At 40.6% G+C, this 12,103-nt stretch overlaps 1 protein-coding gene across 7 annotated transcripts in view; it reads left to right on the top strand.

The window, feature by feature from the left end:
- Positions 1-12,103, top strand: part of LOC139143199 (metastasis-associated protein MTA3-like) — a 42,415-nt gene that overhangs the window by 17,916 nt on the left and 12,396 nt on the right. For 4 of the 7 annotated variants that reach the window (XR_011554554.1, XM_070713336.1, XM_070713334.1 and 1 more), the window contains exons 6-12: positions 782-884; positions 1,252-1,351; positions 1,770-1,958; positions 2,465-2,598; positions 5,147-5,232; positions 6,318-6,434; positions 7,495-7,542. Coding sequence is in view for 6 of the 7 variants with exons in the window: in XM_070713336.1 (XP_070569437.1) it covers positions 782-884; positions 1,252-1,351; positions 1,770-1,958; positions 2,465-2,598; positions 5,147-5,232; positions 6,318-6,434; positions 7,495-7,542 (777 nt within the window). In the remaining variant the exon portion in view is untranslated. The remainder of the gene's footprint in view (positions 1-781; positions 885-1,251; positions 1,352-1,769; positions 1,959-2,464; positions 2,599-5,146; positions 5,233-6,317; positions 6,435-7,494; positions 7,543-12,103) is intronic. The other 3 variants (XM_070713339.1, XM_070713335.1, XM_070713337.1) reach the window with 1 other exon arrangement.

Genomic DNA, 12,103 nt, shown 5'->3' with positions numbered 1-12,103 from the left:
CCATAGTGCTGAACCAGGCTACAGCAGCCATAGTGCTGAACCAGGCTACAGCAGCCATAGTTCTGAACCAGGCTACAGCAGCCATAGTGCTGAACCAGGCTACAGCAGCCATAGTGCTCAGCCAGCCTACAGTAGCCATAGTGCTCAGCCAGCCTACAGCAGCCATAGTGCTCAGCCAGTGAGGACTGAGAGTCTAGAGTGAAGTCACAACACACTCTCACATGTATAGTTGTTGTCACAGTGATCATGCATGGCTGGTGGAATTGTACAACCAGTCCCAAGACTATGTATATCAAAAGTATTGGGTATTTGAAGCACTTTTTATAATCCACCGACTCTTGAAGACAGATGTTTCAGAAATTAGTTTTGTACTGAATGCTTATTTTGTTCACTGATTGTGTTTATGATCTTAAATGTCGCCAAAATCATGACAGATATGGCTGTTTAATAGGGCTGTTCACAGTTTACGTCACTGTTCTCTCATTAATATGCAAAAATAAATATTTGTCCGCATTCTTAGATTACGCTTTTGAAAATTACGCATGCAAGAACGACGGAAATACATCACAGTGGGCGACTGCTAGTGTAACAGTGAATACTAAAAAACATATTCACGACTCAGAGTACAAGTTGCAAAAACAGCCACGCATGCAACATTGATAAAATTTGTCCGCATTTCAAGCTGCGTGTCCGATGTCGCGCGCGTACAGCTATATTTAGTAACAAACCTGTAACCGTGAACAGCGCTATTCAATGTGATGTGTTTGAACCCTGTTTGCAGATGAAAGTGATGATAGAGATTTATCAAGAATGGAAGTTTTACAATACAATCCTGAAGGTGGTCTGACAGATAGACAAATTGATCAATTTATGATTATAGCAAGGTTAGTAAATCTACTTCTTCATTCTTTATTACTATGTTGGTATTCATGTGGGTTAGTGGTGTCAAAATTGTGAACCAAGTCTTACAAAACCAAGTAAAGTGCTTTGTGTTTGTAGCATACAATTCTCGAAACTTGCTTCTCAAGTTTGATGTATGCCTTTTTGTTGCCAATGCATCGTCAATTCTTCACATGTCACTTTGGTTATTCTCCACATACCACTTGGTTAAGATTTTCTTTATTTGTTGGCATTTGTTTCATATTTTGTATACTTGAATTATGAAATTACTGTGCAAGTAACTGACATGACAGCGTTCTATACTACTTGCATATCGCCAGAATTCTCCATCAATCTTTCTTCATTTTACAGGTCTGTTGGAACGTTTGCCAGGGCATTAGATTGTAGTAGTTCAGTTCGTCAGCCTAGTCTTCATATGAGTGCAGCTGCTTCATCTAGAGATGTTACTCTTGTAAGAATTTCCTCTTTCTTTGCAGTATAATCCAATATGAGTGAAAATATGGATTGGATTCAGAAATATCTTAATAGAAATGATGCACTTTTCACTGTTAATCAGAGACGTTCATGTGGAGATAGCTTGGATAACAAATAACAAATGTATAAAAAATAATGTTGCTGATTGCAATATTTTTGGATTGTTGCCAAGAAAAGATTACTTCATGTGACCATCTGTAGACCTGTAGCTTATCATAGGAATCATTTACTGCATTTGTTGTCAATATTGCAGTGGTATGACTATGGCAAGAGTTGAGGAGTAATATGTGGGTGATATAGAGATGGGTATTAACATTATTTCATAGGGGTGGTTAGCATATGAGAGGAGGGTGTTATTTCCTGATAACTCTGAATTGCAAATCTTTCATTGACAGTTCCATGCGATGGATTTGCTGCATAGAAACAATTATGACATAGCCAAGGCAATATCCAGTCTAGTTCCGCAAGCTGGTCCAGTGTTATGTCGTGATCAGATGGAAGAGTGGTCTGCATCAGAAGCTAATTTATTTGAAGAAGCTCTAGAAAAATATGGAAAAGATTTTAATGATATTCGACAAGACTTTGTAAGCGGCTCAGTATCAATATTTTTATAATTTGCAATGATGTGATTGTAATTTTCAGTGTTAATTTAATCATTTGTAACTTCAAAATGCAAAATCTTGTATGTGTTAATTTGTAAAGTGCATGTCATTGGCAGAATGATTGTATTATTGCCATACAGTCCAGGGCAGATTTTCAGCAAAACAGAAAATTACTTGTTCCGTGCTATGACTCCTGCTATGTTATCTATGTTTGTACATATTTTCTCTAGGAAGTGTGCCCTTAGACAATCACTGATTTCTATAGCAAGAAGAATGTATCCGTGTGTTTTTCAGGTGTGCCTCATATTCTGCATTTATAAAAGATCAGTGACCATGATGCAAAAAACTATGTTGTAGAAACAGACTTGATGAATGACAAGTATTGCTGTTGTCTAACATTTCAGTAGTATCTAGTCTCAGGATTGATCAGTAATTTTGTCATAATTTGCATATTTACTATGAAAGTGTTATTTGCTTTCTTCTTACAGCTTCCATGGAAGTCACTAAGTAGTATAATAGAATATTACTACATGTGGAAAACTACAGACAGATATGTACAGCAGAAACGACTGAAAGCAGCGGAAGCCGAGAGTAAACTGAAGCAAGTGTACATCCCAAATTAGTAAGTACCAGCTGATGTTCTTAATAAGTAATCCTTTTCCTGACTAGAAGGGTTGTACCATTAATATCCAGCAGGTCAGCAGTCAGACTCTGCTTGCTGGTTCTAGTACCGTGTAGCTCAATGTTAACAGGTATATCACAAACTCTCTCTTGTGTTTATATATGCATATAATATGTTGTGTATCAAATAGTTCATCGTAGCAACAATGAAAAGATTTTTCTTCCAAAATTTGGAGTACTAAACAAAACACTTGAAGTTAGCATAGTGTTTTAAGAAAAGACAAAGGTAACATTACAGTTTTGTATCATGAGACCGTGGATAATTTAAACCCTTTTCCTGCCAAGTCGGTGAAAATCCGCTTGAAATTCGGTGTAGCTAGAAGCTGAGCAGCCACGGCCGTTATCCTCCTAAGGCGGTGGAAATCGGGCTCCTTTTTGGTACCCCCTTTCCTGCCTAGTCGACGGAACTACGTGTAGCAAACCCTTGCTCACGCTAGGGGTCGTTCGAGGACAGGTTTTGGGCGAGGAACGGCGTTTGCTCTCGAAATGGGTTCACAGGGAGTCCAAGGACAGGGAAAGGTGCAGAAACCTGTCCGCCAGTCCCCCACACCCGAGGGGGGCTGGTTTTTTTTACGCTTTTTAGCGGACTTGGCAGGATAGCATGGTGACGTTTTCTGGCGGAGTTGGACGTACTTGGCTGCCTGGCACTATACAGATTGCTGCCGAACTTGACCAACTCGGCAATGCTAATCTAGAAGGCTACCTCTTGCAAACGACTTGGCAGATATGCCGATGGTGCGAGACGAAAGTCACTTATTCAGTTGTGCGTGACTGAAAATGAGAACGTATTTTTGACGGGACGGCTCGACTTGTTCCTCCCATGGAACGGATATGAACGACTCGGAAATACCATTACAAACTGGTGTCCGACGTACTAAGCTGGGCTTCAGCTCTGCAAGTTCAAGCCAGGCAACGTCCTTCACTGCCTTGGCCGTGCCATTCAATGGACGTAGCTTTGGATTTTTTATTTATTCCACCGTCCGAAGTACTGGCTCTGGTTTGCAGGCAAACGTATCCTCTTGCCGACGCATTGGTAACTACGTACGCTGTTTGCGTACAGAGAATTCAAAAGGGCACATGAGGTCAATATGCTACATGTACGGGGATACCGTCTGCATTTAGCAGGGACTGCTTTTGTTATGCAAACCAGCTAGCAGTACAATATGGCTGCCAGCATGTGGACACGTCGATGGCTAGAACAATGGAAGCATATTGCGTTGCACCCGTGCATCGCAAAAGTGAACTGAAGACTTGGGGGTAGTGACTGGTTATCACTGGTTAGCTGCAGCCCAAGCCATGTCGGTACAAACCCGTACCTGACTGAGGACCACTCGATTAAGTCAGTAATGAACGGTAACACTGTAAGCCAACTCCCAACTGAGCTGGCAAAACTACGTAAAGCTGTGCTTCAATGGCTCAGCCATGTCGTTAATACAACGGCAAAAACGTAGTTTTTGTGCTACACTGCCAAGTCGTTGGAGGTACGTATTCAATTGACCCTACCTGGGGAAACAGGACAGGTTTGACGGTGCTGCTGCACCCCTAGCACGACCCTCAGGGTCTCTGACTAACAGACGAGTGAGGTGATGTTTGTGCCTAGCGGACGTACGTAATACTGAAGGAGTTTATTTCCGAAAAAATAAACATGAAACGGCAATAAAATGACGCACTCCCAGGGGCAAACAAAGCCGGTGACCTCAATTTTTTTCTGCAGCAACCCTTGAGCTCCTTCCCCTGTCTACGGGCATGTAGAAATTATCGAAGTCTAACACGTATAAGTACGGCTAAAACTACCCTGAAAATGGGCGATTTCTGCCAAAATGCCTGGCAGGATAACATGCAGGAGAGCCAATCTTTTGCAGGCACATATTATGGGGCGGTTTTCTACTGACTTGGAGAATAACGGACAAGGGCGCTCGGCAGGAAAAGGGTTAAACAACAATGTGACACATTAACTCATTGCATGCAATTGAAGGTAGGGGAATTGATCCCAGGGATCGAGTTTGTTCTAGTCTATAAAAGGATTATGAAGGGGTCATAGCCTTTTGTTTTCCATTGAAATTGTAATCTAGGAAGTAAATTTTCTGGCAAGACAATCTGACGCCTGAACCATGCCTTTGAGGAAAGGAAAGTTTAGCTATATTTTAGTTATCTTGTACAAATTACATAAATTTAGCATTCACAAATAACTTTGGATTGGGTTGGAGGATTTGAGGGGGAATGGTGCATTTGTTTGTCCTACAGAAACCACTCTGCACTGTGTATTTTGATTTGTATTTGCATTTGGATGATTTACATAAATAACAGTTATTGCAATAATGCACAGCTGTTAATTACGTCAATAACAGTTGTTACAATAATGCAAAGCTGATGATTTTTCATGACATGATTCATTTAATGTGTCAGGAAAGATCCATAAATATTGTACGTACGCAAAGTTCACCATATTTTCAATCAATTCAATTTGATTTTTTCACTTGTCTTTCTAGTAATAAACCAAACCCTAATCAAATCAGTAATAAACCAGGCATACAACAGCCAAGTGCTGGCGGAAGAGCCTGTGAAAGCTGTTATGGTGAGTCACAATCTTTGACTTTTGAGTCAACTCTCATGCTTTCTACTTTTCCACAAATGTATTGCATCAAGCTGGGTGCTGATAATTTGTTCTAGGAATGTCTTCCTTGCAGTGCTTTCACTTTCTCTGTACGACTGTCCGAGTTGAACAAACTGTGGATAGATGACAATACCATCCATGTATCAGATATCACAGGTCATGTACAGATCATGAACTTGAGCAATTTATGATTGGGCTAGCTTGGTCTTTGTGTCCAGGAAGCACACTCTGTAAGTGTAATTATTCCCCACGGACACCGTCCGGGGGGACTTATAGGTTTGGTCATGTCCGTGCGTGCGTGCGTCCGTCTGTGCGTCCGTCCGTCCGTTCACGCAGATATCTCAGATACGCCTCAAGCGATTTCATTCAAACTTGGTTACATAGATTACTTCATATGTCATACATATGCACGTCGATTTGTTTTTTGCATACGATCCAATATGGCCGCCAGTGCGGGCCATTTTGTTATGATTTTTTCATGTACAGAGCCATAACTCAGACATGTTTCAACCGATTTTATTCAAAGTTGGTTACAAGGACATTGACCAATGTCATAGACATGCACGTCAATTTGGTTTGTGATACGATCCAATATGGCTGCCGTGTGGCCATTTTTTTATTGATTTTCATGTACAGAGCCATAACTCGGGCATATCTCAACCGATTTTATTCAAATTGGTACAAGGACATTAACCTATGTCATACATATGTAAGTCAATTTGTTCATGATATGATCTAATATGGCTGCATGGCAGCCATTTTGTTACAATTTTTTCATGTCCTTAGCCAAAACTAGGGCACGTCTCAACCACTTTTATTCACGATTTTATTCAAACTTAGTAAAAGGACATCACAGACCAAATTAATGAAGAGGACTCTATCCTCTCTGAGGACTTGTAATCAAAGTACCCATTAACAAGTGGGGACTGTGTCATCTACGATGACTTGTTATCTATATCATAACAGCAGTTTTCACAGATGATGTTGTTTATGTTTACCCTAATGGCAAGTTTCATAGATATTATTGTTTATGTTTACGCTAACAGCAGGTTCATCTTATCAGTGGTACTCATGGGGTCCAGCCAATATGCAGTGTCGACTTTGTGCAGCCTGTTGGATTTATTGGAAGAAATATGGAGGACTTAAAATGCCTACCAGATTAGGTGAGTAACTAGACTGTCTCTTTCACAGACTTAAAAAAATTGGTAAGATGGTTCGTGCATAAGCAAAAATAAAAATATTGTATGTATAGTTCCAACAGTGGATAGGGATGAGTAAGTTGATGACTGATAAACTTAGTGAATGTTGGTTCAACAGTTCCATTTTGTGATTCTAAGATGAATTGCCCTTTTTCAAGTCCCAGTTCATTTTACTTCAAAGAAAGTGATAGCTTGTTTAAAACTGCACCATCTGACAAATATGACACAGATGGTATCCTTTTACCAATTTATAATTGCATTTTTATTTTCATTTTGGAGCTAGCTGTTCCAGGTTCTTATAACTGGAGTGAGACACAAATTCCAAATCGACAGTCTTTGAGTTGATCTCTACCATAACATTTCTATCATAGTTCTTGTCTTGAACCACAGACAAAGAGGTGATGTGTCTTCTGAAAATGTCCAAGCTTTGAAGAATGGCTCAACCAATAAAAATCTATTCAGAGAGTCTGAACTTAACTTAGGAAAGTCTAGCAATATTTTTGCTGTTTCCTGTGTATTGGAAATTTTAGGATACCAAGAACAACTCTGGTGAAAACTACCTAGAGGAATCTACTCCGATGAAATGATAAATAATGCCCCTGCTGACATTTCTGTGCACAACACAATCTACTGTTTACTGTTGAGAGAAAACTCTGCTGCATTCACTGCAGATCTAGTGTCCTACCATTGTTAATCAGGGAAGTTTGATTAGTGTCACTGATAATTTGCCAATGTCATTACGTGGCAAAACCAGATTACATCAACTCTACAAGTGAGCCATGACCAACCTTGATCATACAAAATATGGCCGTACTCTTCTATTTTTCTGTTTGAATAAAATATCAAATCCCTCCTTATGGTGCAAATACATTGTATTTATAAATAATTTTAACAGGTGAACGCTTTCAGGAGATATGAAATAATTTGTGTGTTCTAACTCATTCACCTCCAATAAATTCATATAATGTATTTTATACATAAATAATTTATGCCTTTTTGTTATAATTTTAATAACTGTTTACAGATGGGGATAGACCGGTACCCAATCGTGTTGTTGATGGTTCCATTCCAGGTAGGAATGTTGACTTTGGTCTTTGCCAGGCTGTTTGCTATGTCTAACATGCTCATAGCTTCCCTTCTGCATGTGCTTAATCATTGGTGATGGTGTCATCCCTCTGTTGATCTGCTGTGTCTCTTTCCTCTATCCAAACCTGTCCCCCTCTCTTCATTCCCTCATTACTCCCTCCCTTCTCCCCCTCCCATGCTTACATGCTTGTTCCATAGCATTTTGATATTGCAGATGTATATGCACAGTTACAATGAATGTTTGAACAATGAGTTCTCGCCTTTGATTTTCAATTTTTAAAGTGAGGGTCAGGCAAGTTACTGTTCTGAAGAATTTTGCAAATAGGAATGTGGTAGATTGCCCACCTTACAGGAGTGTGGTAGACAAACTGCGCACAGTCCGAGACGGGAGTGGCAGACAAACTGCATACAGTCCATCCCCCTGGATTGGCAGACAAACTGCATACAGTCCACCCCACAGGAGTGTGGTAGACAAACTGCATATAGTCCACCCCACAGGAGTGTGGTAGACAAACTGCATACAGTCCACCCCACAGGAGTGTGGTAGACTAACTGCCTACAGTCCCACCCACAGGAGTGTGGTAGACAAACTGCATATAGTCCACCCCACAGGAGTGTGGTAGACAAACTGCATATAGTCCACCCCACAGGAGTGTGGTAGACAAACTGCATACAGTCCACCCCACAGGAGTGTGGTAGACTAACTGCATACAGTCCACCCCACAGGAGTGTAGTAGACAAACTGCATACAGTCCACCCCACAGGAGTGTGGTAGACTAACTGCTTATAGTCCACTCAATAAAATTAAATTTTTACCTCTATCGCTGGAGACTTGTGCTTTTACAATAAAGGCTGTATTTTTAAGAACAATAGAACTTTTGCAGATAGAGGAAAATATAAAAATATGAAATAACAATTTATTATCTGTCATAGTGTTGTCATTTTGACTGTCACATACACTGCTTTGGAGAGGAATCAATTTCTGATCATCAAGAATAGATAAGGTTGCCATCCCTTGGAAGTTTGACATAATTTAAAATGAATACTGAAATAAAATAACTTGAAAAGACATGACATCCCGTACAGAATTACCAGTTACAGGGACATAAGCTGTACATAACAAGTGGCAAGTTTTTTGGTATTCTGCTTTTGTATATCAACTACTGTGTCTGACCCTAATCTGTTTGTCATGCTGAAATTTTGAGTATTCTTTTCGTTAACACAGCTTGTATGTGAGTAGTGATCATTGTTTATTGTTTACAAATGAATTCTAGTCCGGACTTGAATACAATTTTTCGACAATAACAATGGAGACTATACTCATATAGGTTGTGTTGACATGCCCAATACTTGGCATTAAATTACAGTTCCGGGATTCAATGCAGAAAGTGTAGGGAAACCGCTAAACAAAAGTTGTGAAAAAATAGCTAAAAGATACAGCTTATGGAGCTTTAAGAGAAATCATGATGATACTGGAAGGGAGTTAGATAGTAAGATACCAATAGAAGTTACATAGATGTACCCAAACAATGTGACTTTTGTTTAACCAGAGAGCGAGATTTTATCAGAAATGTACCTTATGTGCCACTTTGATGGTATCTTTGTCTTGTAGAGATCACAAAAATTGCAGCGGCATTTAAACTGGAACTTACAGGACCTTGGGCGCACAATAGGGGGATTACTGATGACCCAGCCATTTGCATACACTGGGCGGGAGTTTTTGAATTCTCCTTATGAGAAATTTGAACAATCATGACGGACGGGCACTTTCGTGACATTTGCAAATGGTCGTACAGGGAACACATTTTGAAACATATGCGTTCTCCGACAAAACAACTCCCATTTTTTCAGTGTATTTTTGATTCAAGTTTAGTCGCTATATATTCACAGATATCTTATGCAAGATTCAATGACAATGAACGTCTGAAACATGGCAAAATTATGGGATTCTGGGACCAAACACGGCATGTCCGATCAGTAGTGTGGCTTTTATACATTTACATAGATTTACAATAATCCGGGAAGTTCCTGATTAATCTGAACTCATATTGTGTCCACTTTGGCCAAGCCTTTTGTGAGTTTCTGTCATTGATACATGATATAATGTTTAAATGTAGAAGCAATCAACTTTACAGAACACATCAACAATAGTGAATATTTTGTAAGGTAAGTGTGACCGGAAGTCCATATGAACTAGTGTGTAGGGTAGCTAGGTAACAAGTTTGTCAGGCAGATGGCAGTGTTCTCCCCAGGAATTTCTGATAGCATACACTAGTAAATACCTTGTTAAATTAATCATATTCTATTACTTTACCAAAATAAAAAGTAGTGGCCACTATTTTTTAATGGCTCTGGGGAGAACACTGAGATAGATAACCAGTTTGTGGGATTGATGATGAATATTGGCAGGCAGACAAAGGTATCTGATGACTATGGAAATTTACCATACTGTAACTGTCATCACTGTGCAACTTCATTAGTGTTACTGCCACAGTCCCTCCACCATGGTGAGACTATCACTGCCACAGTCCCTCCACATGGTGGGACTGTATCACTGCCACAGTCCCTCCACCATGGTGAGACTATCACTGCCACAGTCCCTCCACCATGGTGAGACTGTCACTGCCACAGTCCCTCCACCATGGTGGGACTGTGTCATTGCCACAGTCCCTGCACCACCATGATGGAACTGTGTTACTGCCACAGTCCCTCCACCTTGGTGGAACTGTCACTGCCACAGTCCCTCTACTGTGATGGGACTTTATCACTGCCACCCTCCACAATGGTGAGACTATCACTGCCACAGTCCCTCCACCATGGTGGGACTGTTTCACTGCCACAGTCCCTCCATGATGGGACTGTGTCAATGCCACAGTCCCATCACCATGACAGGACTGTGTTACTGCCACAGTCCCTCCATGATGGGACTGTGTCATTGCCACAGTCCCTGCACCACCATGATGGAACTGTTTTACTTACTGACCCAGTCCCTCCACCTTGGTGGGACTGTCACTGCCACAGTCCCTCCGCCATGGTGTGACTGTTTCACTGCCACAGTCCCTCCACATGGTGGGACTGTGTCAATGCCACAGTCCCTCCACCATGGTGAGACTGTCACTGCCACAGTCCCTCCACATGGTGGGACTGTGTCAATGCCACAGTCCCATCACCATGACAGGACTGTGTTACTGCCACAGTCCCTCCATGATGGGACTGTGTCATTGCCACTGTCCCACCACCATGGTGGGACTGTCTCTGCCGCAGTCCCTCCACCACCATTTTATTATGCCTCTGTCACAGTGCCAGAGCCACATCTAGCTCCCACTATTGAACCATTGCAGTATCCAAGTCTTTTGTGCCACTGTGAGACTAATTTAGACGAGATTTTACCTGTCAATGTCAGACAGTAATGTCAACTGAAACTTGACATTTGGAAATTATGCCTAGGGAGAACTCACAGGGCATTGATCTTTCCCATATATCCTGTAATACTTCACTTCTACTATAGATTAGCTTTGATAATGATGCAAATAATAAGTACACAAAAAGCACTGTACATTGTCTTTTGCAAACTACAAAATTCTCTTCAATAGATTTACCAAGCAGCGCCATATTCACTTTAATCAGATCACTTGAAAGAGTCAAGTTCTCCAATTTTTTCTGTCATCTGTTTTTGTGTTTTGGGATTGTCATCCACGGTATAGAAGATTTATCCTCAGAGAGATATTTTACTTGGTTTTGCAAATTTACAGTGGGATCTTGAATGGTTGTAAACTATTGTAGACAGACAGACTATATAGGGTGTTGTCATATACTGTGACTTGTGTAATTATTCTTGAAATCCATATAAGATATGCTGGCTAGCATTTCTTGACCAAATCACAGAGCTGTAGTAGTATTCTTGGTAACTGATGGATCATGGCTGTATTTTTACCAGTGTATTGACAAAACAACATTCATCAGTCACGTTTTTGCTGTGGCTGATCTTGAATACAACCAAATGGATGTGATTTCTAAATCCAGTGAGATGCCAGATGAGTTTCTTTCATTAAAAATGATGATCAGGTTCAAGTTCAATCAGGTATATTTTTGTTGATGGTCAGACAGTGGTGACCATGGGGTTTTGATGGTCAGACAGTGGTGACCATGGGGTTTTGTTGATGGTCAGACAGTGGTGACCATGGGGTTTTGTTGATGGTCAGACAGTGGTGACCATGGGGTTTTGATGGTCAGACAGTGGTGACCATGGGGTTTTGTTATGGAGATTTGTATAAAACTTAATAGTACGGAGATATTTGAAACACCATATGTCAAAAGACAGTTTCATTTCTGTAAAACATGGAGCATAAACTGAGCAGAGCAGATACTTGTAAGAATGGCCACCCTCCTGGATAGTAGACTGCACTTTGGAGATGGTAAGAGATGGTCAGAAAGTTAAAGCAATAGCTTGGTTAGCAGAGAGCTACCAAAGTAACTTGTGGTTTTAAACTGTCAGCTGTCATCGACGTTATGACAAAGAAAGTGGTTTTTAGTTAGCTTACAAGAGA

Source organism: Ptychodera flava, chromosome 11 (genome assembly GCF_041260155.1).
Source record: "Ptychodera flava strain L36383 chromosome 11, AS_Pfla_20210202, whole genome shotgun sequence".
In the NCBI taxonomy this organism is placed as follows: Eukaryota; Metazoa; Hemichordata; class Enteropneusta; family Ptychoderidae; genus Ptychodera; species Ptychodera flava.
Note: the sequence above shows the minus strand (reverse complement) of the source record. Positions and strands in the feature narration are given on the sequence as shown.